Here is a 27,329-nt window from a genome sequence, read left to right as displayed (position 1 = left end):
AGGGGGGACTGTCCACATGGCCATGAGCTCCACAGAAAGGTTACTCACATTTAGCCAAAAGGTCAACCTTCTGGAAGAAAGGCACAAAGTACCTTAGAAATGGGTGTGTCTGTATGTAATTCTCTTTGAAACTAGTTCAAAGAAATGGAAATCCAGATAAAAAGGTATTTAACCCATCAGAGCCGATCTTTATTCCATGCGGATTATTTATTTATGAAACACTGTCATTTTGCTAAGTGGGGCCTATAATCTTATTGTTCCAGAAGCACAGATGATGCCTCCACACAGCATTCCTCGTACTGGAGCATGCACACAGGTCACTGGGGGTTTTGCTCCATGGCAGACTCAGACTTGGCAGGTCTAGGGGGAGCCCCGAGATTCTGTATTTCTTTAAAATAGTTTACTTTTGGGCGCCTGGGTGGCGCAGTTGGTTAAGTGTCCAACTTCAGCCAGGTCACGATCTCGCGGTCTGTGGGTTCGAGCCCCGCATCAGGCTCTGGGCTGATGGCTCAGAGCCTGGAGCCTGTTTCCGATTCTGTGTCTCCCTCTCTCTCTGCCCCTCCCCTGTTCATGCTCTGTCTCTCTCTGTCCCAAAAATAAATAAACGTTAAAAAAAAAAAAAAAAAAAAATAAAATAAAATAGTTTACTTTTTTTATTTTTAAAAAATGCTTATTTATTTTGAGAAAGAGAGAGCCAGACAGTGAGCAGGGGAGGGGCAGAGAGAGAGGGAGACAGAGAATTCCAAGCAGGCTCCACTCTGTTAGTACAGAACCCGGTGTGGGGCTTGAACTCACAAACCACGAGATCAGGACTGAGCCAAAATCATGAGTCAGATGCTTAGCTGACTGAGCCACCCAGGCTCCCCAAGATTCTGTATTTCTAATGAGCTCCCAGGTGATGCCCGCGTGGTTGCTTCTGGACTCCACTTTGGGTAACAAGGGCCTAAAGTGCCAAAGGCATATATATGCCACCTTACACCACACAGTTACTCCTAGACCAATCCATTCTCTCAGGTGTCGAGGCATCAAAAACCTTTCTCCTTCCTGAAAAGTCTCCTAAAAAGAATGTGAAAGTGAGGTGGAGAAAATACCCAGATCTGAGGTGTGGGAGATGTGTTCGCTGTTTCTTTCGTGTTCATTTCCCAGGTCATGGAAGCCACAGGGCAGAAGTTATAGGAGACAACAGGTTCAACCCCAGCCATGAACTTGTATTTCTGTTCAGGACAGTCACAACCTCAACTGGATCAAAACCTATTTCAGAGTCCTGCCTGGGAGGTGAAGGGTTCATCTGTGAACTCCGAAGCACCATTCCTGAGGGCTAGCAAATGCCCGGCATCTGGGCAAGGCCAGCCTTTCCAGCCTCAGCCATGTTGCATGTCCCCTTTGGGATGACAAGCTACGTGAGGGGTAAAGCTTCCTAAGGACCAACATTAGGCACATCCCTATGCCAAATTATGGTCTCTGAAGTCTCCAAACCACATCGTCCACCAGAAATGAAGTCAGACTTGACAGAAAAAGACTGTAGGTGACAAATGGGGCACCGAGGAGGAAAAACAGATGGGGGAATGTGGTCTGGTTTGAGATCACCAAATTTCTAGGAGGATTTTCAGTGACAACTTTAGACGGCTACGATTTAAGGCTCCCTATATGATATATTTTACTTCAGAATGACTGAAAAAAAATGAAATGACCTCAGTATTTCAAGCAACTGTGACAAGAATGACAGGGAACCACATGGTCCCTTCTGCAGCTTCCTCACCCCCCCTGACAGCCTGATAAAGCTGACGCTGCTCGGAATTCGGCACGCAAAGAGCCCCTCTCTGCAGCTCCAGGCTTTCCAAAGTCCTCCATGGGTTCATCTACACAAACCCAAGTAAACTGAGATACCAAAAAATTGTTTGAAAACAATTTGGGGCACCTGGGTGGCTCAGTCAGTTAAGCGTTGGACTCTTGATTTCGGCTCAGGTTGTAACCTCATGGTTCGTGGGATTAAACCCCATGTTGGGCTCTGTGCTGACACCATAGAACCTGCTTGGGATTCTCTCTCTCTCTCTCTCTCTCTCTCTCTCTCTCTCTGCTCCTCCCCCACTCACACATACACACTGTTTCAAAAATAAATAAATTTAAAAAACTTAAAAAAAAAAAGAAAGAAAACAATCGTTTACTTATCCAGGAAATGGGAGGCCCTGTCCTAAGACATCAGATCTTTAGAAATCATCTTCTAGAATAACACATGTTTAGGATTAACACCATTCAAAGCAGTGTCTTCCACACAGAAAATGTGATCTCTAGTTTATAGCTTAAATTAAGCTTAACTTTTAGGATGTTCCACTTGTCACCAAGAGTGAGATCCATGTGATCTAGTGGGTGGTAGGAGCTGAGTACTGGGAAGATAAGATATTTTTACCGGGCAGCCCCTTGTAGGCAGCAGCTGACTTGGTCACAGAACCTTCCGGCACCTGGCACAGCTCAGGTGCTCAGCAACCTGACAGAAGCAGCCTTTGCATTTTCTTGGAGTTATGGGGGTGAGGGGTGGGGGCAGGCAAAGGAGGCTGTGTGGTGTGGTGTCACAGGCATGACCATAAGGTCAAATGCCAGGTTGGGACCATTCTAACACATAAATGCTCAAACTCCACAAAAAAGTAATAGAAAATGGCCAAACTCAATACATCCAGAAAAGCGATCAAGTCATATTATTTAGAAGAAAGAAATAATGAACAGGGTTTAAAAAAGATGGCTCCTCTATGGGGCAGGGCCAGGGGTTGGGCAGAGGGTAGACAAAGAAAGGTTGCCTTTAACACAATCTTCTGATAATATTTAATTTATTCATTAACTATTTACTAATCACATTTTAATCATGGTGCATAGGTTACAATAAGTAAGGACTTTAAAAAAATGTTTTAAAGCATAAACAATAAGGGGCACTGGGTGGCTCAGTCGGTTAAGCCTCTGACTCTTGATTTAGGCTCAGGTCATGATCTCACAGTTTCGTGAGTTCAAGCCCCGTGTGCTGATGGTGTGGAGCCTGCTTGGGATTCTCCCTCTTTCTCTGCCCCTCACCCACTTGCACTCTCTTTGTCTCTCTCAAAATAAATAAATAAACTTCAAAAAAAAAGATTTATAAAGCACAAATAATAAAATGGACTTGAACCACCCTCCTCCCCAGCCCTTCTCCCCCATCTCCAATAGAAGTCAGAAGTATGAATGCTGACCCAGGGACGCTTGGACTTCCTGCCCAAACCCCTGCCAGCATCGCCAGGCCATACCCTATACTCTGGGCTGGGCCTTGTTGGGCCACCCAAAGCCACCCGGACACTGACCACAACTCTGTCTGCCTGCTCCAAGAAGCTGTCCTCACCCAGAAATCTGCCGCACCACCTGGCTTACAAGAACTGGGTCATCTCCAGTCCCTCCTTCCCTTCCCCCTGCATTTTTGACTCCCAAGGACCCAGAACTAATGATCACAGAGTGACTGTGGGTGGGCCTCCTGGTGGGTGGAGGAGAAGAAGGCTGCCAGCTTCCTCTGCTTCCCCTCAGCTGGTCAGTGGAGAACCAGTGCTTGGATGTTTGCTCTGTTTAGTCCCTGGTGAGGCTCCACCCAAGAAATCCTAAACACATTAGGCTGTGTGCTGGCACTGAGGGCAAAAAGGCCAGCCTTCCTGCTTTGGAGGCCCTAGATTAGCAAACGCTCGTGACGGACACAGGAAGCTCCACGGCTGGGTGTTTCCATGGGCAGGTGGTCCGAGGCTCAGGACACCCCTTCCACCTGCACATTCCAGGTTAACAGGCCAGGTAGTTGGACTAAGAGCCCGGCTGCCCACCTTCACATACCCCTTGGCTGGGGGCTGTCAGGCTTCAAGGCACAGAGTCCTGGGCTTGGTGGGTGACCAGCTGGCACCTGCTGAAATAGCCGTTCTATGACAAGGTGAAATTCTTCTGCTCTGGATGGTAGAGAGCCACCTCCCTGAGCCCCTAAATGACTTCTCCCTCACACTGGTCCTGGCACAGTAGGGCCATCCTGGTCCTCTTTTGGGGCTCTGGCTTGTGTCACTCTGTTTTTAATCGCTAAAAACTTTTTTTTACCCTTCCCCCCCGCCCCGCCCCTAAGAGATCCACCGAAGCCCTGAACAACTCACACCTTTTTAATGCCATACTCGAAGGCTTGTTTAGCCAGGCGGCCAGGCCCGTCCACGGTCTTCCCGTCGTCGTCCGGCCCCCAGCTCGCGCTGTAAATGTCGATGTAGTTGGGTCTGATGCCCAGAGACTTGGCCTCAACCACATCCGTCACGTCGCCGTCCAGCATGCGGATGCCTGCAAGCACACAAGGGGGCTCCATGCACGCCTGCTCTGCACTTGGGAGGGTGGCAGAGACCGTGACCCCAGGGCACAGGGGTACGGCCAGGGAGCCCCACACAGTTCTGGAGCCTTCCAGTGTCATTCTGGAAAGCTTTCCCCCCATCCTGTGCTGGCCGAGGTGAAGGACTTCAAATACCATCTGGGGCCACGCTGTGGCGTCCCCGACATAGGACAGCAGCAAAGGAAATATAAGTGTTTGGAAAATATAGGATTTAAGCAATTTCCTCAGTAGCATGATGTCATTCTGGTATTTAACAACAGAACATATTAGACGTATTATGATTATTATTTCTCGAACAGAACTCTGGGGTCATTTTCAACTTTCCCTGCTGTCAACAGTTTATTTCTCCTTTTTAAAAAACATGACTCCATCTCTGATTTGTAATTAGGAGTTTTTAACCTGAAAGACGGAAGGCCTCCCCCTAGCATATCAAGGCGGGGGGTGGAAGGCATCTTATATCAGTGTATGTTCTGGTTCCGGGTTCCCCAGAGGGCTCTTTAGGTGCTGGGGAGTACAGATTCCTCAAGAGCACCTCAAAAGGAGAGGGGGTGAGCCAGGAACCTCTTCCGAAGCCTGCCTCCTCGGCCAGGGGTCCCCTGCCCGCCCTGGGCCCAGCATTTGCCTCCGTTAATGATTACACTCTGCACCCAGCAAGTGTGGTACCCCTGTGCCTCACCCAGAGAGGGGGGTCTTAGCGATGCTGGGATGTGACTGGGAAGCAAGGGTAATGATGGCCACCAGCATGTCCTGCCTGGACGCAGAATGGGACCTCTCTGAGGCTCAGAAAACCTGTGCCCTCTCACCCCGGATCAGCGCTCTCTAGGTGACTCCTCGGGGACCACAGCCACTCCGCTCAGAGGTCCCCAGAAACCCCTCCTCCACCAGGCCCAGCTCCATGTGTGTGGTGGCCATGCCAATGAATTTTAAATCTTGAGCTATTTAAGACATAACAGGAAAGAGGACTTTTTCTGATTATAAGCATCACATATGCTCTTTGCAGAAAGTTTGGAAAATGGAGAAATAACTAGTGATAATATTTTGGTTATTTTCTTCCAGTATTTTTCTTTGGCCACAGCATGCACTTTCTCTCCAAGTTCTTTTTTTACCACAGAACCTCATACAGAACATTTCCCTGCACCATTAAAGACTCTTCTAAGACTCGATTGTTAATGGCCGCAGCTTACCCTCCCGTGCACCCCAGCCCAGGCGGCACTTTCCCCGAGGTTTGCCTCACTGAGCAGAGAGGCCCCCACCTCCCCCAGACTGGGCTGGATCTACTCATGCAATATCCCAGAATCTGCGTCGACAAGAGAGCACATATGCCAAAAATAGAAACGTGGAATACAAATGACTTTAAAAGACAGAACGGTGACTTTTCCCCAGGATGAAAAGAAATGGTACAGGGCTCAGGCAGGAGGAACCACAAGAAAGAGACTCTTTGAGGGGATACCCTCCCCAGGGGCTCAGGGACAGATGTGGGATGTGGATTAAACCTTCCTGTCCTACCCATTTTAACTGGAATTGTGGACATGCCTTGCTGTCCCTTTTGATGGATAGTTGAGAGGCAGAGATCCCTAACATAAATTTCGAATGATACCTAATCTCTCACCCAGTAACACAGGGATCGTAGACGAACAACTAACAGTACTTTATGATTTGTCAGGGTGAGAAACTTCCTACCTACAGAGAATGTGAAGATGATTTAAATGCAGTAAATTCTTCCACCCTATCAACTTGTCCTGCCTGGTTTTTGAAGGTTCAGGTCGTCCTGAAATGTTCTCCTTCAGGCCCGTCCTAACAATTCTGGTTGTGAGTTGAGAGAGAAAAGGTAAGAGGCACCGTGCAGGGTCCCTGGGAAGCCGAGTAGGACAGTTGTGCTGATAGGAGGAGGGAGGGCCACCATAGGGCACACTATCTTGGCCCTGTGCTTACGTGGGACACAAAGCAAACTGGAACCGCTTACTCCAGAAGCCTGGAAATCGTACTCAAAATCAATGTCAGAGAAATTTATAGCAAAACAACAGTGAGACTGAGGTCTGGGAGACATCAGGAGTTCAGTGACAGGGCCAAGAGCCATTTGGGAGTGTTTCGGCACAGGCAGTGACAGAAGGTGGTGCTGGAGTCATCAGAAGAACCATGTCTTTATGGCGGAAAGACCTTAAAAATGAGAAGCAGAAATAAATTCTAACTTCAACCCTGTCTGTTCTATCTTCTGGCTCACTATCTATTTCCCTTCCTCTCTTTACTACCTGTTATGGACTGAATGTTTGTGTTCCCCCACATTCACACGCTGAAGCCCCACCCCACCCCGTGTGGTGAAGACAGGAGTTTTAGGAGGTAATTAGCTTTGGATGAGGTCATGAGGGTGGGGCCCCCACGATGGGCTTAGTGCCCTTATAAAAAGAGTCCGCAGACAGCTTGCTTCTTCTGTCTCTCTCTACCGCATGAGGACACAGAGAAGTTAGCCATCTGTGAACCACCAAGTGGGCCCTCACAGAGGAGCAGAATGAACAAGCACCATGACCTTGGACTTCCAGCCTCCAGAACTGTGAGAAGTAATTGTCTGTTGTGTAAGCTCCCAGTCTGGAATTTTGTTATGGTGGCCCCAGCTGATGCAGACAGGACCTCAGCTGCCTGGCTTAGGATGGGCCAGGAAGCCACCACTGTTCACACACTAAGATGGCACCACATGGCCAGTAGATGTGGACTCCTGTCACCGCTCCCGAGGAGTGGCCCATGGAGCAGAGCTCTCTACGGACAGTGTGCCATGGGACCGGCAGGAGGGAGGTGGGGCATGCCACAGGTGACAGTCCTGCCGTGACCACCAACTAGTGACTCTGGGAATTACCCCATGTCACTGAGCCTCCATTTCCTATAGATTGCATTGATGAAAGTTATCATATGTACAAAGGTGCCATAAAAGCTAAAAAAGAGGGGTGCCTGGACAGAGATGCAGAGATCCAAAGAGACACAGATTCCGAAGCAGGCTCCAGGCACTGAGCTGTCAGCGCAGAGCCCGATGTGGGCTCACCAACTGTGAGATCATGACCTGAGATGAAGTCGGACGCTTAACCGACTGAGCCACCCAGGCGCCCCAGTTTTTTACCTTTGTTTTAAAAACATATGCCTATTTGATAATGTATGAAGGATCATAAGTTACATACATGTTAGTGGTAAAGCCTAAGGAAACTGACACTCACAAGCCCTCCATCTATTCAATGTAAATATAAACATGACCCACTGGGGTCTCTACCTATGCCCTGCCCCTCACAGAGGAAATTACTCAGAATTTTGGACTGTCTTTTCATAACCTTTTTTTTTTTTTTCAAATAAAGGGATGCTTATTATATGGTTTTAATGTTTATTTTTGGGAAAGAGAGAGAGACAGAGCATGAGCAGGGGAGAGGCAGAGAGAGAGGGAGAAAGAGAATCCAAAGTAGGCTCTAGGCTCTGAGCTCTCAGCACAGAGCCTGATACAGGGCTTGAACTCATGAACTGCCAGATCATGACCTGAACTGAAGTCGGATGCTTAACGGACTGAGCCACCTAGGCGTCCTCATTGCCTTTTAAAAACTAGTGTTTTAACACAATTGTATGCATGCTTAAATAACATATTGCTTCCTTTTGCTTGTACTGGGAATTAATCCTTCATTGGTTAGACACATTACCACTATCTTCTTTCAGTTGAAGCCTTGTCTTCTCACTTTATTTATGGTATCTTTTGCTAGACAGAGATACTTAATTTCAAAGGAGTAAGAACAACTTCCCTTTGAGGATCAAGGGAGTTATAACGGAAGCCAAATTTATGTGAGTTCATTGAGATCTATTGCGGGGTTCCTTTCTCCCTTTTATAGGTGGGGCAGATCCACTTTTTACATCAGCTCAGTGTACTTTCTTTCTTTCTGATTTCTGGGTGGACACGATGAGTCCGGGTGATCTGAAAGGTTACCTTTCTTCAGTCACTGGTCTCTGTGCTCAGGGCTTCCCTCTGTCAGAGACACTGGGCCCAGGTGCTTACTTAGCCATCAGCCCAAAGAGAGGGGCCATAACCAGTAGTACAGGATGTTGGCAGTGTGCTGTGGCAATGGTGTGGCCTCTGGCAAGATTAAAGAGCAGCTCACAGTGGGGGAAAGAGAACAGGGGTCAGAGAGTCCTGGGGTGGGATCCCAGCTCTGTCTAACCTCAGACCAGGATCTCAACCTCTCTGAGCCCTTGTCTTCCACAATATTTACCTGGCGGAATAGCTGAGAGAGTTAAATATATGTTGAGGTCATAGTGCCTGGTGCTGTTCGAGAAATGGTTGCTTTTTCTTTATATCCTTATGTTCCACAACAGGCTTTCCAGGGCAGCAGAAGGCCTTGACAGCCACACAGGCAGCCAAAATCAATTCTGATGTTCTAGTGTCGAAATGCAACCTGTTATTCTAGACTTCTCCATGCAAGTTAGAGGTGTTGGAATGCCTACCTTTAAACAAATATGTATTTATTTTGAGAGAGAGAGAGAGAGAGAGAAAGAGAGAGAGCACGGGGAGGGGCAGAGGGAGAATCCCAAGTGGGGCTCAATCCCACAAACCAGGAGATCATGACCTGAGCTGAAATCAAGAGTTGGGATGCTTAACCGAATGAGCCACCCAGAGGCCCCTGAATGCCTACTTGTTAAAAATTTCAGTATAACTAGCATACAGCATTATATTAATTTCAGTATACAATATGGTGATTCAACAATTCTATGCATTACTCAGTGCTCGGTGCCTCCTCTTGAACGCGAAGAACGAGATGCCAGAAGACATCACAGATCTGTAAAAGCAGACAACCAGAATGATTTCTCAATACCTCTCCCGATGCTTTTCATCTCAGAAGAAGACTGACAGGTGTGTGAGGAAGGAAGCATAATGTATTTAGATTTTAATGAAGCATCTATTTTCCCCCATGCTGACAAGTTGCCAACAAAGAAAAGGTAAATATTTTCAGAGCTCCAATATTAGCTTTAAATGTGAATGGTTCTCTGGAAATGCCAACATGAAGAAAAACAGTAATTGTTTCTCTAATGGAAATGAAAGACCCATCCATTTGCTGTACATTGTCCGGAACAACAACAAAATTTGGACCAATCATGTGGAAGGCCAGTGAGCTCCAGGTGGTGGGCGTGCTCACAGGTGCGGCAGCGTTGCAGGCTTCAGAGCTCACGGTGACAGGGTGAATGTGCTGACGGGTCCACCCCGAGGACCGGTCTGTGGGAGGATCACTGAAGAGAAGGAAGATGGTGCTTATGTGTTCTGGTGTGCACAGAAGCTGTGTCCAGGAGCGAATCACACAGGCTGGCCTCACTTTAAACAAGATGTGCTTTCCTATAAAACTGCCTGAACCCAATAATATTTTACATGCCCTGGAGAACCTGCTGAAATGAAGGACTGTACAAGTCTCTTGGTCAAGTGTAAATAACCAACAGCACTTTTTCCATAGTGACCTGTCCTTCCTCCCCTCTCCCTGCTACGAATTTATAGTGTGACTTTCCAAATTACCAGCCTAGCAACGTGCTGTTGACCCTGTGAAGTGGCATGAGACACAGCAGTTCCCCTGAACTTTCTGAAGAATCTCCATGTTAAAAGGCATGGCAAGGTCAGTGTGACCAGATTTGGAGACAGGGTATAAAGAGGTATTTAAGCTAAAATGAGGCCATCTGGGTGGGTCCTAATTCCCTATGCCCGGTGCCCTTATAAGAAGAGGAAATTCAGGGGGCACCTGGGTGGCTCAGTCGGTTAAGCATCCAACTCTTGATTTTGGCTCACATCATGATCTCACAGTTTGTGAGTTCCAGCCCCACATCAGGCTCTGTGTTGGCTGTGTGGATCCTGCTTGAAATTCTCTCTCCCTCTTTTCTCTGCCATGTGTATGCTCTCTCTCTCTCTCTCTGTCTCTCTCTCTCAAAAAATAAACTTAAAAAAAAAAGAAGAGGAAATCCAGATATGGGCAACGCACAGACCAAGTGGTGACCATAGGAGGACACAGTGAGAAGCAGCCATCTGCAAGCCAAGGAGAGAGGCCTCAGTAGAAACCAAACTTGCCAAAAGCTTGATCTTGGACTTCAAGGCTCCATAATTGACAGAAAATAAATTTCAGCTGGTGAGCAAGGAGGCACCAACTAAATGTATTTAGATTTTAAATCTTTTGGCTTCCGAAGAGGACAAGAAGATGGTAACAAAAAAAGGGGGCAAGGTGAAGAACACACACACACACACGCACACACCCCAATGCAAGAAGTCAGTAATCAGCCCAGCTTGTTAATGTCTAGAGGAAGGCAGGGGAGCAGGATGAGCTGGGCCCACTTTTGTTTATTGAGAAGTAATATATTTTGCCTTCAGCAAGTGAATGGAAATGCAAGAGCAATGAACAGCAGCAAGTAAAATTAGATTGTAGCTTCCTAAGTGTGACAAATAGGTCTCCCCAACAAATTTTGTTCATTAATCCTGAGTTTATTTTAGTAAATCCACAGAAAATTGGTTTTTGGGGTCCTCCCCCCCCCAACAAACCCACAGTACATTCTGTTCTATGAGCAGACATTCTGGGCCAAGTGAGGTTTCAAAAGTTGTTTGGAATTGTTACAAACCGAAAAGGTTTCTGTCAACTCTCCTTATTGCCTAAGACAGTAACAGGGCTCTCAAATCTCTAAATATGGCCATACATGACAGCCTTGTTCAACAAACACCAGGGAGCTGTGGTCTGCTAAGTTGTCGGGACACATCTACATTCACCATTGTCACAGGAAATTCTTACAGACCAGTGGTTGATGCTCACGCCAAGTTTCTCTTGGTCTCCTACTCCGTTTTTGATCTCCTGATAGAGCCACGCCATTTCTTTCCAGAGTGGAAATGCAGCAGTAGCCACTGGCGTGCCAGGAAACTCATGGGCATGTCCTACCCTGGAGCCCGGGGTCAATGAGATGAGGCCCATGCTAGGTAGGGTCTTGCATTAACCATGCCTTTTATTTTCTGTTATTCTGGTGCTTTGACATCTTGGGGCCTTGTGGACCCTGGAGGGATCCACACCCCAGGGCTGGCCAATTCCTCAAAATAGTAAAGAACTCTTCCAGGAGGCATGTCTTCCATGTGCAAATTAATCAAATCCAGAGCCCACACTTTCAACAGCCTCTTGTGCTCTGGGCCCCCCTCCATTTGCCCTAATCCCCGCACGACCAAGTACCAGACCACTAAGGACAGCCCCTAAGCCCCAGAGCCCACCGAAATGATTCAAATGAGCCATCCTCACTCTGTTGACTCTGCCATGCCCACTTCTTCCTGCAGAAACCACTATAAGCCACTACTTCCCTGGCTCCCTCTGCCTCCAGACCAGCTTCTGAGGCTTCCCCTCCTGGCCTCCACCGTGTGGAGCACTCTGTCATCTTGGGAACTGTGAGTAACAAACTTTGTTCGATGCCATTGTCTCCTGATCTGTTGGCCTCGCCGTGCTTAAATAATAACAACTAGAGCTTAAAACAGGTCACTCGTTCATAATCAGGTTCTGCTGATTTTTCAAAGAATGGTAAAAACCAGAAGAGCCTCAGTCACTACCTTGAGATTTGACATCTAGACTGGCTCTCATGGTCTCCCCACCAGGGATCAGGGGCCGAGAAGCAACAGTGGATCACACAGGGGCCTGCAGAGAGTCAGCGGGGTCGGCGGCTGGGGACACTGGGCACAACAGCATGCTTCCAAGCCAGCTGGGGCACCCACATATCCGCTCTGCATGTGGAGACAGTGAGGGACCCTGACAGGATGTGCACCTGTGACAGGGAGCACAGGCCCTGAACTGGCTCCTGAAGGAGACCAGCACATGGCAACAACAAGACACTCACATAGCCTCGAACAAAGGCCATCTTAGGCTCAGCTTGTCACTTAGACTTGAACGTGCCCTCTCCCTGTCTATCTATCTATCTATCTCACATACACCCAGAAGCAGCTACCCCTCATCCAGTGTTTGTGAGGGCAAGCTGGGAACTGGATTGTGCACCCCAGGGCATTCAAGAGCCAGTCTTATCTGTCTTCTGGGGGTGGCTGCAACAAGGTGGCTTGCAGAGGGCATGGCCGCCCAGGAGACACAGGGGTGAAGCAGCTATAGCCGGTTCTTGTCCATCTCCTCCTTCCCAGGGATCCTGCTTCACTTAGGGATATTCAGATCCAGCAGGCAGGGGCCTTTGATGAGAATGTGGGGTGAAGATTAGGGAGGTGGGGAACCCCAGCTCCTTGAGAGCTCAGCTCTGAAGTAGGAGCTGCGCACATTCACGAAATCCCCCCCATAACTTCCAAAGCACGTTAAATCCTACTGCCGTTGAAAATATACTTGGAGCCTTTGAAGATTAATCTGTAGGTTCAACTGTCCTCTTAAAATGCTCACAAGCCTAAACTGTTTAATGGAAACGCTAATGAGACTTGAGAGTTCTGTGACTCTGAATTAACATAATTAACTAATTTATGAGCGTGGATTAATTTAGCTGTTATGTACTTAACATTTTCATGTGTATGAAAGGAAAAACATGATTCAGTTCCCCGAGCAAAATATGGAACAAAAACACCAACGGAAATTTGGCTGTTGGCTGTGTCACTTTTCCTTCCCAGAAACCGAGTAAACACAGGCTAAAAAGATGCTCGGACTTCTTGAGGCCTGAGCAGGGGAGATTTTCTGTTTCCAAGTGTCTGCCAGGTCCCCCGAGGTAGGGGGTGTCCTGGCAGCCTCCAGCTCCCTTGCTCCCTTGCTGCCCGCACCCCAGCAGCCTTGGGATCTGCTGGTCGTTTCTTCACATCCAGAACCAGGGCGCGCTGGGGTCAAAAAATGCTGTGTCCCAGGCAACACTTGTCCTGCCTCAGGAAAATGTCTGAATCGCATTAAGCATCAGGACAGGTGAGAAGCTTACCAAAAGCTAGGCTCTTCCTAAAGTTCAAGGGCGAGGGCTTCACTCACCTGCCCCATGGGATGCTGGGAGCGGCCCTGAAGCCAAGAAGCCCTAATGCAGTGGCCAGGCTCAGATGCCTCCCAGGATGGTAGGGAAGGCTCTGTCCCAGGGAGCGCACCTTGTAGGTGAGCCTCTGTGGCTGCTGAGCTGATGACTTGTGGACACAGCCAAGTCTGAGAGTTTGCCCACCACCAATGCCAACCTGAAGCAGAAGGGCCAGAGCATTATGGGGAGCAGAGCAACAAGAAGGGAAACTATTGATAGGGCTGAATTTTTTTTTTAAAGGTTAACTGAGTGAGAGTGAAGAAAGGTGTATTTTAAAGCCCTTGAAGGTTTTTGTTGTTGTCCTTCCTTTGTTTGTTTGGTTTTTTTTTGAAATGCAAGTGCTTGACTTAAGCTTTAATTGCTTAAGGCATCCATTTCAAAGAGCCCTCAAAGTCTTCAAAGACTATTTTTCCTGAGTAAACATTGCCAGCCACCCTAGATAAAGGGCCAGGCCACTTCCTTCCTCCACTGAGGTGCCTTTGTTTTAGAGATCTCAATTGATTTTGATAACTGACCATTTGGGCCACTTGTCTTTTCCTAGCACTTTAAATTCTCGCTCTCACATTTTATTAATTTATTTTGTTAAACATTTTATTTTTAAGTAATGTCTGCAGGCCACCTTGGGGCTCGAACTCACAACCCCAAGATCAAGAGTCGCATGCTCTACTGACTGAGCCAGCCAGGTGCCCTGCCCATATTTTAAATTGACCAATAGAGTGAGCCCATGAAGCCCTAGGTTCCCACCCTCAGCCCCAGTGAGAGCAGATGCCCCAATACATCCCACCTGTGCATGCACTCTTTCTCTTTCTCTCTCTCTCTCTCTCTCTCTCTCTCTCTGTATCTCCAACCCTGCTATGTGACCCCCAGGTGTGCTGTGTCAATTCCAGGTCATTGGTAATAAACTTCTATTTTTCTGTTTCCTGATGGTTTTGCTGAAGGGTGTTTTGCAATCATAAGAACCACAAGGGGCCATCCAGTTGTAACACTGGTTTGGAAAGGGGAGATGTCTGCGTCAGGCTCACCTGGGGCTCCGGTGAGCGACACCACCCCCCCCCCCCGGCATTTCTAGCCAATAGCAAAGGATAGCATTACTATCAATAGGCTGAGATGGGCATAAAACAAAAGGTCAAGTGAGAAGAGAGGCCAAGAATGACCCATCTGTACCCTCCTATGTTATTCCCACCATGAGAGGAGGCTGAAAAATCTAGCTTATTCTATTTTAGGCTAGAATAAGGAAACAAGGTCGAAATTATGTTTGGAAGGAATATGAATTCAGTCAAGGACAAGAATACACATGCACACCACGGAACCTTCTTTTTTGCTTCTGTTCCTGCTCACAGGGCTTGGTGGCAGCTGTCCTCACCCCATCCCCGCTATGTCTCAGCATTAAAGAGATACCACCGCAAAGGGACAATTCAGGCTTCAAGTCAACGGGTCTGAGTTCACATCTTGGCTCTGCCTCCTAGCGGCTGTGTGAGCCTGGGCATGGTGGGTAACCTCTCTGATTATCGGTTTCCCCTGGTAGAAAATGGCTGTAGTAATTCCAACTCACGATCGGTCTGAGGATGAGATGCCAACAGCAAGTGGAGAGAGCTGTTACCATCATCACAATAAAAACACTAAGCAGATTGGACCATGCAGGAAAACAGTGATCAGTCTACCTCTCCTTGGGGCCCAAATCCTCAGAGATAACATGAAAAAGAGAAGGAAAAAAAAATCAGTAAAAGCCTTGGAAAACAAGATCAGAAGATGAGACCTTTCAAGGAACTGTGGAAAGACAGCAAGCAGATGGGATTAACCAGCAGGAGGTTTCAGAAGGGTGTGAAATCCTGGGATCCAGAGGCCTGGTGTGCAAGCACAGGAGGGGTCCCTGAGCAGGCGTCAGTGTGGGGAGCTAAAGAAGCAGGTTAGCCTCCACCTCCTCCAGGCTGAGCAGTGAGCAGCAGCAGGCTTTATTCAGATGCCAACACTGAGGCCAGAGAAGGTGGGACGGGGAGGCCACCTACCACCCTGCCAGAAGTAATATGATCCAGCAGCAGGTCCCACCCCCCGCCCACGTCATAGACAGACTGCTGCCATCAGGACTGACAAACACCACAAGCAGACAAGGATCTGTGAGCACAAACACAAGTGCGCACAACCAATAATCAGCAATTAGGAGGAAAACCAACATCAAGAAAGAGAACCCCCAAATGAAAAAGCTAAACAGAATGGCATCAATAAGAGGAAGCCAAGGAGATAATGGTTAATGAAGCAAATGGGAAAAAATTCCCAAAGCAAGTATTGTTAATATCTTTAAAATGATGCAAGAAAGTAGTGCGTCTATGAAAAAAAATCAACTAGAAGACTTCTGCTTCCAGGAACATGGAGTAGAAGCACTTCTCCCCATTCTTCCTCCTAAGAAAAGCCAAAACTCTGGACACTGTGTAAGAATGAGACACAAGACTCTGAAAGGTAGAGAGAAGGCAGACTATCCAGAGATCTCAGGACCCAAGGAACAACATGGTGGTAAGTTCCCTGGGATTCTTTTTGTCTCACATATCTGGGGACTTGGAAATGGAGATGCTGGCAGCCTGGAAGCGTCAATGGGAACAGACCAAAAAAGAATCCCCCAAAGCCTGTTCCCTCTAGCCAAAGCACCAAGGAAGGGCAACACAGCAAGAGAGAAACTTTTCACACAAGAACCACTCTACTCTAGCCAAACGCCACAGACGACATTGTGGTACTACCTCTACCCACAGCAGCAAAGACCAAGTGGGGAGCCTAGACCTTTACCCCTGCAAGGCTGTAATGAGGAACCTCAACATCCTTCCTAGTTGATGTCAGAAAAGGGCAATTAAGGAGCAGGTCTTTCCCCTTGGCAACCAAAAAAGGGGCTCATTCCCATAGTGTCAGTAAAGATCTTGTGGGGAAGCTTGGCCTTCCACCCTACCTGGCAGTGAGAAGATGTCTCTCCCTCCCCACTGGAGTCATATCAGGAGGCCTGGTGGTGAGTCAGAATTTTCATCATCAACCACAGTAACAAGGTGAACCCCTGCAGTGTCAATAGAGACCACATGGAAAGCTGGAACTCACACCCTGCTCAGCACTGAGGAGAAGCTCTCCCATTTTCAGATGCCAACAGTGGGTAAGTGAGTGGACTTGGATGTCTACCTACACCTGGCAATGATGAAGCAGTGGGTCCCCCTTCAGCAACCTTGTAGTGTCAGAGAAAGCCATCTAAAACAGAAGGTTTAAATAAGATCCAGAGAGGCGTCTGGATGGCTCAGTTGGTTAAGGGTCTGACTTCGGCTCAGGTTATGATCTTGCAGTCTGTGAGTTTCAGACCCATGTCAGACTCTGTGCTGACAGCTCAGAGCCTGAAGCCTGCTTTGGATTCTGTGTTTCCCTCTCTCTCTCTGCTCCTCCCCTGCTTGTACTCTGTCTCTCTCTCTCAAAATAATAAACATTAAACAAACAAATAAATAAATAATTTCCAGAGCTTCATAACATAATACAAATATGTACAGGTTTCAACTGAAAATCATACATCATACCAAGAACTAGCAACACCTCAGACAGAATGATAAAAGACAATCAATAGATGCCAACACTGAGGTAACAGGGAATGTCAGAATAATATGATAAAGATTTTAAAGCAGCCATAATGAAAACATTTCTATGAGCAATTACAAATATGCTTGAAACAAATGAACAAATATATAAAACCTCAATAAAGAAATAGAAAGTCTCAGCAAAGAAATAGAAGACAGCAATATGAAATAATATGAAAGTTGAAATTTTAGAATTGAAAATATAATAAAGTAAAAAATGAAATGAATGAGTTTGACAACAGAATGCAGTGGACAGAAAGAAGAAAGACAGAGTGAATTGGAAGACAGAAAATAGAAATTGTCCAGTCTGACAACAAAGAGAAAACAGACTAAAAAATAAAACAAAATAACAACAACAAACTCAATAAAAGTAAACAGAGTCTGAGAGACTTCTGCAACTATAACAAAAGATCTAACATCATGTCACTGGAGTCCCAGAAGGAGAGGAGAAGTAGGGAAGGGCTGAAGAAGTACTAGAAGATATAATGACTAAACTCTATCCAAGTCTGGCAAGACACATAAACCTTCAGCTACAATAGGCTTTCCTTCTCTTGAGTTTTCTAAATTATGTTTGATGAATAGAACAAATATTATAATACTGTCTGATGTGGTTCTAGATGTACATAGAGAAATATTTCAGACAATTACAAAGAGGAGAGGGTAATAGGATGTAAGAGAGGTAAGGTTTCCATACCTCACTCAAGCTGGTAAAATGATAACACTCAAAGACTGTGATATGTATATATAATGTAATACCACGAGCAATCACTAAGAAAGCTATACAAGAAGATAAACTTTAAAAGGCTAGAGATAAACAAAATGGATTCTAAAAAGCATTCAAGTTACCCATACGAAGGCAAGAAAACAAAAGAAACTAAAAACAGAAAGAACAAACAGAAAACAAAAGATAAAATAGCAGACTTAAGTCCTAACACACTAGTAATTACATTAAGTATAAATGGTCTAAATATGGCAATTAGAAGACAGAGATTGGCAGGATGGATTAAAAAACATGGCTCAAATATATGCTGTCTACAAGAAACTCACTTCAAATATAACAATACAGGGGCGCCTGGGTGGCTCAGTCGGCTAAGCGTCTGACTTCGGCTCAGGTCACGATCTCACAGTTTGTGGGTTCGAGCCCCGCGTCGGGCTCTGTGCTGACAGCTCAGAGCCTGGAGCCTGTTTCAGATTCTGTCTCTCTCTCTCTCTCAAAAATAAATAAACGTTAAAAAAAAAAAAACCAAATATAGCAATACAGGTAGGATGAAAGTAAAGGACAGAAAAAAATATGTCATTATAGATCATTAATATCAAAACTTAAATCAAAACCAATCTAGCTATATTAATATGAGACAGACTATAGAGCAAAGGAAATTATTATAGACAGAAACAGACATTTTATAATGATAAAAGGACTAATTCACCAAAAGACGTAGTAATCCAAATGTATAAGCACCAAACAATAAGCTGCAAAATGTTTGAAAACTGATAGAACCTAAAGGAGAAATATGCAAATCCACAGTTATAGTTGAAGACTTCAACACTCTTCTCACAACAATTAAGAGGACAACTACACATATAATCAGTAAGGATATAGATGAATTCATCAACACCATCATCAAAAAGGTTCTCATCAATGTTTTTAAAACACTCCACTCAACAACAGGAGAATACACATTCTTTACAAGTGCCAACAAAACTTATACCAAAATCAATTAGCTCCTGTGTCATAAAACAAATCTCATGAAATTCAAAAGAACGGAACTAACACAGAATGTGTTCTCCAACCACAGTGGAATCAAACTAGTAATCAGTAACAGAAAGATAACAGAAAAATCTCCAAACACTTGGAAACAAAATACTTCTAAATTATTGATGGGTGCAAGAAGTCTCAATGAAAAAAAAAAAAACACTGAACTTAACAAAATTGAAAATACAATGTATCAACATATGGGAGGGGCACCTGAGTGGCTCCCTCGGTTAAGCATCTGACTCTTGATTTTGGCTCAGGTCATGATGTCATGGTTTTGTGAGTTTGAGCCCCACTCGGGTTCTGCGCTGACAGTGCAGAGCCTGCTTGGGATTCTTTCTCTCTTTCTTTCTTTCTCTGCCCCTCCCCCACTCACACTGTCTCTGTCTCTCTCAAAATAAATGAATAAACTTAAGAAAAAAAAGTTAAAAAATATGGGAGACACAGCTAAACTGCTGAGAGGGAAATTTATAGCATTATTGTTTATGTTAGAAAAGAGGAAAAGTCTTAAATCAATAACCTAAGCATTCACTTTAAGATCCTAGAAAAAGAAAAGCTAACTAAGCAAGCCCAAAGTAAGATGAAGGAAGGAAACAGTGTAGATAAGAGCACAAGACAATGACATTGAAAACAAAAACACTGGAATAAGTGTAACAAAGAGCTGGTTTTATGAAAAGATCAACAAAATTGATAAACTTCTAGCAAGAATGAGAATGACAAAGAAAAAAAAAGACACAAATTAACAGTTTCAGCAATGAAAGAGGATATCACCACAGACTCTACAAACATCAAAAGTGTATGTAAGGTAATACTACAAACAACTCTACACACATAAATTTGACAACTTAGACAAATGGACCACGTCCTCAAAAAATACAAACTAGTACAACTCACTCAATATGAAATGGATAATTTGAATAGCCCTATAACTTTTCAAGAAATTGAATTTGTAATTAAAAAAAAAAATCTCCCCCAAAGATCTCTAGGTCTATATGGTTTCACTGGAAGATTCTACCAAAAGTTTAAAGAATTAATACCAATTCTACACAATCACTCTCAGAACATAAAAGATGAGGGAACACTTGCCAATTCTTTTACTGAAGCTAGCATCACCCTGATTAAAAAAAAAACAAAAACAAAAAGACTAGACAAAGGTGGTGAAAGAAAGAAAGAAAGAAAGAAAGAGGAAGGAAGAAAAAGAAAATAATAGACCAAAACTCCTCATGAATATATACACAAATATCCTTAATAAAATAATGGTAAGCAGATTTCAATAACATATAAAAAGAAAATACCATTACCAAATGGGATTTATTCCATAGTTCTATGCTAGATCAATATCCAAAAATGAACCAATATAACCTACCATATTAACAAGCTAAAGAAGAAAAATCACACAATCATATCACTCACTAAAGAAAAAGCAGTGACAAAATTCAACACTCATTTATTTTTAAAAAAATTGTCAAAAACTAGAAACGGAAGGAAACATTGTCAGCTTGCTAAAGGGCATCTACAAAACCTATAGGTAACATCATGCATAACAGTGAAAGTCTTAATGCTTTCTTCCTAAAATCAGGAACAAGGTAAGGATGTTTATTCTAGGTTGGAAGTTCAAGCCAGGGCAATAAGTCAAGAAAAGATAAAAGGCGTGTAGATCAGAAAGAAGAAATAAAATTACCCCTATTTGCAGATGACATTATCAAGTATAACACCTCAAGGAATCTACTCTTAGAACAAGTTAGTAAGTTCAGAAAGATCGCAGGATACAAGATCAACATACCAAAAACAATTACATTTTTATACATTAACAATGAACACATGGCTATCAAAATTCAAAATGCAATGCTCTTTATCATTACTAAAAATAAAATGCAACTTTTAGGTGTAAATATAAACAAAAAATGTATAGGACTTGTACACTGAAAGCCACACAGTACTGATAAAAGAAACTAAAGACCTAAATAAATGGAGAGACATAGTGGATGAGTTAAAAGACTCAGCTTAGTAAAGATGTCAATTATCCCAACTGATGTATAGGTTTAACACAATCCTTACCAAAAGCCTAGCAAGATTTTTCTGTAGATATTGACAAGATAATGATAAAACCTGTATGGAAAGGCAAAAGAACTAGAACAACTAAAATAATTTTGAAAAAGAAAGTGGGAGCAATCAGTTTACCGTGTTTCAAAACTTATATATTGCCACAGTAATCGAGACTGTGCTGCACTGACAGAGGGACAGACACATAGATCAATGGACTGAACATAGAACCCAGAAAGACACACAAACATGCCCATCTGAATTTTGACAAAAGTGCAAAAGTAACTCAATGGAAAAAAGACAGGCATTGCAACAAAAGGTGCTGGAAAAATTGGACATCCATAGGCAAACAAAACAAGAAAGCATGACCTGTCTTACACCTTATACAAAATCAACTCACAGTTGGATCTTCAAAGATGGAATTCAAATGTAAAACATAAAACCATAGAACTTTTATAAAAAAAAAAATAGAATATCTTTGGAATCTAAGACAAGGCAAGGAGTTCTTTGATATCAAAGACCTCGATCTATAAAAGGAAAAATTGCTAAGTGGATTTCATCAAAATTAAAACTTTTACTCTGCAAAAAACCCTGTTAAAGAGAATGAAGACACAAGCTACACAATGGGAGAAAATATTCACAAGCAACATAATCATCAAAGGACTAGTAGGTAGGATATGTAAAAAACCATCAACACTAAACAGTTAAAAAAAATCAAACATTACAATTAGAAAATGAACAAAAAATATGAAGAGACATTTCACACATATATATATATATACGTATATATATGTGTATATATATATATACGTATATATATGTATATGTATGTGTATATATATATATATATATATATGACAAACACATGAAAAGATTTCCAATATAACTAGCCTTGGGGAAATGAAAATTAATATCACTACATACTCATCAGAAGGGCTATAATTAAAAAGTGATGTTACCAATTACTGGCAAGCATGCAAAGAAACTGTATCATTCATATATTGCTAGTGGAAATGTAAAATGCTACAGCTTCTCTGGAAAATAATTTGCCAGTTTCTTGAAAAAATAAACCTGTAACTTATACAACCCAGTAATTGCACTCCTGGGTATTTATCCCGAAGAAATGAGGACTAATTTCACATAACCTATACAAGAATATTTCTAGATGCTTTATTTTAATAACCCAAACCTAGGAACAATCCAGATGTCCTTCAATGGGTGACTGTGGTACATCCATATCACAGAACACTACTTTTCAACAAAAAGGAACAAACGACTGATAAACACAGCAACCTAGATGAATCTCTAAAGAATCACAGTAAGGTGAAAACACCAATCCCAAAGGCTACATAGTATATAGTTTCATTTATATAATATTCTTGAAATGACAAAATTATAGAAATGGGAAACTGATTATTGGTTGTGAAGGCATTAAGGAATGGGGTTACAGCATGAGTAGGTGTGGCTATAAAAGGACAACATGAAGGATCCTTTTGGTGGTGGAACTATTCTGTATCTTGACTGTATCTGTGTCAATATCCTGGTTGTAATATTGTACTGCTGTTTTGCAAGACATTGCCATTATGGACAACTGGGTAAAGGATACGTTGGATCTCTGTGTATTATTTCTTACAATTGCATGTGAATCTACCATTATTTCAAATAAAACTTTAATTTAAAACATCAACCAGAAGTTCTAGAAGGGAACCTATTTTCAATATTTACCAACTAAATAGATAGGGTATCAGAGAGCTGGAAGACTGAGTTTAGGGATTCTCCCAGCACCCAAGACAATGGTGACCAAAGAAGCTGGTCCACCTTTATGGTTAAGCTGACATAACTGTTGTTGCATAATGTAAACCTGTTAATAACAATAAGGAGTGAAAATCCTGGATGTCCCCAATTTGGGGAGGTGATGAAGGAGAAGATAAGATGGCAGAAGGAAGGGGAACTATGGTAAGGTTCTTGTTTTGCTCAGGAGAAGGGGGATAGGTACTGATTAATGCTAAACAGTGTAGGAGAATATAAATTCAAGTACGTGTGCTTCAGGTGATGAGAAAGACAGAAATTTCAAGCCATCAGGATGAAAGGGAACAAAGAAGAGAGAAAGAAACTTTATCTATCTGGCAAAGGGCAGGGAAGTAACGAAACAGAAAGAAAGAAAAAACAGAAAAAATAAAGAAACTAAGTAAGTTAATTAAGAGAAAGGAAAATATGGTAACAGATATAAACCTAAATACATCTGAAATCAGAACAGGTGTGAACATATCAAGTTCTCTCTTTGAAGCAATTCTTAGATTGCACACACACAAAAAATGTAAATAAATGTCGTTTACAGAACTAAGGTTAAAAATAAAAGAATGAAAAATATATGAGGAAAATGATCATAAAATAACTTAGCAGGTATGGCAGTATTATTACCAGCCAAAGAACAATTAAAGGCAAAAAGAGAATGAAACAGAGAGGATTTTTACAGTGATTAAAGAAAGATTCATCACACCAGCAAGAGATGATAACATTTGTGCGCCTTGTAACATAGCTATGAAATTTATACACCAAAGATTGAGAGAAACCAACAAATCCACAGTCACCATGGAGACAAACATCCCTTCTTGGAAACTGACCAGCCAGATGGAGTGCAAGACTCCCAAACCTTTGAATGAGTTTGATCAGGCACACAGGTGACAGAGATTCCTACAGGCACCAGGAAGGCAGGACAAATGGCTGAGGTAGACAGGTCTATCAAGCTAAGCAGTGAGGGAGATACATGAACAGCTCTTTGAAAGAACAGTCACTGTTCCAGCTAACTGTTGCCATGAAGTGATGAGGTCCAGCATGGCCAGAGCTTCTAATTTTTCAAGACAAACTCCAAATCTGTATTTTAATGTAAAATCCCTTGATTTGTAAATATTCGCTTACGTTAAAAAACAAAAACAAAAAAACATTTGTGTGGGTCACACAAAACACACATATAGGCCAAGGCAATCTGTGGGCCCCCAGTTGCAACCTCTGATCTAGTTTATATAGATTTTTGTACTCAATAAGCATAGAATAAAAACTCTTCAAAAACCCACTGGGATATTTACAAAAATTGAACATGCATTACACCACAAAGAAACACTCAACAAATTCCAAAAGGCAGAAATTATACAGAACACAGTCTCTGATCTCAATGCAATGAAGTTAGCATAGCATGTTGCAATGAAAATTAGCAACAAAAGGAGTGCCAAAAAAAAATCTATCCAGTTGGAAAAAAATTTAAATCCCTTATAAATAACTCTTGAGTTGAAAAGAAAAATCAAAGCTGAAAAAAATTATTCAGCAACAAATAACAATAAGAGCACTGTAAAATTAAAGCCAGAGATAGGTAATGAGAAGAAAATATATAGAACACTTATTTACTTATTAGAGCACATCAAAGCCTGAAAATAAGAACTATGCATTCTTTTCAAGGAGCTAGTAAAAGACACCAATAATAAAAATTAAAAAGCCAAAGGAATTATTAATAAGAAAAGAAAAGTAGAATTCATAATTAGAAAACAAAAAACTCAAATAATAATAATAATAAGGATCAAAATCTTGCTCTTGGGAAAAAACCTATTTCATACAACAGCAAATTTATCTAGTCTAATCAAGGAAAAAAAGGAAAGATGCCACAAATAAGATTAAGAACAATTACAAGTATGAATGTGGAGGATATGTCTTTTAAATTATAAGAATACAATATTAAATTTATAGGTCATAAATTTGAAAATCTGGAGAAATGAATAATTTTGTAGGAAAACTTAACTACCAAAATTTCCTCAGGGGGAAATAGAAAACCTGAATAGACTTAGTCCTTTGAAGAGTCACCCTGTCTGGTCAGACTGATTTTTCAGCCCTGGCAACATTTAAGATAGCAGGCAATGTCCACAGTATATGAACTGTTTCAGAGCACAGTAAAAGATAGAAAACTTCCTTACTCATTCTATAAAACCAGCATAATTCTGATACCTAAACTAGAGACAGACATCACAAAACACAGTAACTGTAGTTCAATCTATCTTACAAGTAAAGATTAAAAAACCAGGTATAACACATTAACAATTGAACACGGCAAGCAGTGTATTAAAAGAACAATACTCATAATCAGGTAGAACTTATTCTAAGAATGGAAGAATGAAATTTCCATTGTTAGGAAATCTATTACTGTAATTTACTAAATTAAACAGATTAAATAGTAAACTTGAAAAGCATTATAATTACCTCAGTAGATGCTTTTTAAAAAGCATGTGATAAAAGTCAATAGATCCATTCCTGATCAAACCTCTTAGAAATCTAGGAATATAAAAATTTCCTTAATTTAATAAAAAATAATTACAGAAAACCTACAGAAGACATCTACAAATGGCACAATACTAGGAACATTCCTGTATAAGCAGGAAACAAAAAAACAAAACCTACAAACCACCACTATTTAATATTCATCAGGAGTCCCTATACATTGAAATAAGACATGAAAAAGAAATGAGAGTTTTTAAAGAGATAAAAACCACCATTACATTTATAGAGAACTTTTATTTCCATCTGTCTGGAAAAGCCAAGAAAACAAAAAATAATAGCACCAACAGAGTTCATTAAGGCGGCCAGATACAAATACCCAACACACACAAATCAGTCATTTTCCTATACTCATTTCAATAATAACCAATTGAAAACATAATTTAAAAAAATCAACCTGGATATAAACCTAACAAGAAATGCATCAGATTGATATGAAGATAGCGATAACACTTTTAAATGATGTCAAAGAAGACCTGAATAAATAAAAACATACCATGTTCCTGGGTGGGAAGACTCAATATTGTAAAGATGTCAATTCTCCCCCAATTAATCTATAATTTCCATGCAATCCCAATCAAAATCCCAACAGGATTTTTTATGGAACTTGACAAGCAGATTCTCAAGTTCATCTGAAAGAGAAAATGTGCAAGAATAGCCAAGAAATTTTTGAAAAAGAACCATAAGAAGAAATTTGTCCTATAAGTTATCAAAAAAAATCCTCTTAAACTATAATATACTTAAAAGTGAGGTATTGTTTAGGGATTAAGAACAAATAGGCTAATGAAACTAATGAGACAATGGAGGATCAAGGTGGCATGTGGAGATCAGTAAATATTAACTATGGAGAAAAATAAAGTTAGATCTCTCCTTCACACCATGCACAGAAATAAATTCCATATGAATTAAAAAGCTAAATGCAAAAGACAAAACCATAAAAGTTTTAAGATGAACTATTCTTCTAAAACTAAGTTTTAGAGGAAATACAGGACAATCAATCTATTATCTTGGGCTTTTCTAAGCAACAGCCCAAACCCAAGAGTCACAAAAATAATTAATCTAACAACATAAAAAATTTTAAACAGATTTTTATTGAAATATTACATATAGAAAAAAAGGCACAAATCATCAATGTACAACTTAAAACTTAAAAAAGTGAAAATTTCTCTGAAATGAAAGGGACTTCCAATTAAATTTGGAGTACCCCCACTTTCCTCTCTGAAAACAATAAAGGTGACACATGCCTCTGTGATTCCCTAGGATTTATCATTTCTCCATAAAGTAGGTAATGCACCTGAGGGCCTTGTGGCTGGAACAGGGGTGGCGGTGGGGGCAGGGTGAGGGGGGGTGGCTGGTGGAGGGGGGATGTTTCTTTGTCACACTGCATTGTTTTCACAGCAAAAATGAAAAGTCTATTATTTTAGAAACAGTGAGGTCTAACCAGGAACCACACAGACACACACCATCTTTCCAAGAACAGGCATTTTTTTTTTTTGTGACATGGTTTGTTGGAGGAGAAAAAGTTAAGTGACAGCCAACTCTGCCCCATCCCCACTGTGGTGAGCATAATGTGAGTTAATGCTAATTCACTAGTGAGGGGAGGAGACCTCTTCAGCTACTAGATTGGCAGAAGAGAAGGATCTGGGTCCACAAACACAAGTTCTCAATACTTGCAGCCTTGCTCTCTTCTCTGCTCCTCCCACCCCTCACCCCCCATATTCTAGCATCTTACCAACCTAGAGAGAAAGCCTTCACCTACTCTCCAGCTAGTCATTATTAATAACCAGAAAGTGAGCAGCATAACATCTGTGCAACAATGCTGCAAGAAATAAGGAAAAAGGGGGCATAAGTGCAAGAAAATAATAAATATATAAACAAACATTTCTCCATAACTTAAGGAAAATGTAATTTCTCTCTGAAGCAAGAGATCAAGGATATATAAGGATTCGATGAAAACATGACCAGACAAAAGAAAGGGGTCCAAAGTGTGTTCATCCTTAGGACAGAAATAGAAGGAAAATATTAAACAATGTTACAAATGAAAGCCTTGGGGTGCCTGGGTGGCTCAGTTGCTTAAGGGTCCAACTTTGGCTCAGGTCATGATCTCACAGTTCATGAGTTTGAGCCCCACATTGGGTTCTGCCCTGATAGTGTGGAGTCTGCTTGGGATTCTCTCTCTCCCCCTCTCTCTCCCTTTGTCCCGCTGTCTCCAAATAAATACATAAACTTAAAAAAAAAGAAGAAAAATAAATGAAAGCCTTTATTGGAGTTT

The 27,329-nt window shown here is 42.3% G+C and overlaps 1 protein-coding gene across 3 annotated transcripts in view; it reads right to left on the bottom strand.

The window, feature by feature from the left end:
* Positions 1-27,329, bottom strand: part of PCSK6 (proprotein convertase subtilisin/kexin type 6) — a 190,622-nt gene that overhangs the window by 86,408 nt on the left and 76,885 nt on the right. For all 3 annotated transcript variants that reach the window (XM_047086733.1, XM_047086734.1, XM_047086735.1), the window contains exon 7: positions 4,139-4,311. In XM_047086733.1, coding sequence (XP_046942689.1) covers positions 4,139-4,311 — 173 coding nt within the window. The remainder of the gene's footprint in view (positions 1-4,138; positions 4,312-27,329) is intronic.

This window comes from Lynx rufus, unplaced genomic scaffold, assembly GCF_022079265.1.
Source record: "Lynx rufus isolate CCGP_SWC_20201006 ecotype Redwood Valley unplaced genomic scaffold, mLynRuf1.p SCAF_21, whole genome shotgun sequence".
Lineage (NCBI taxonomy): Eukaryota > Metazoa > Chordata > Mammalia > Carnivora > Felidae > Lynx > Lynx rufus.
The sequence above is the reverse complement of the archived record's forward strand: the minus strand, read 5'-3'. Positions and strand labels throughout refer to the sequence as shown.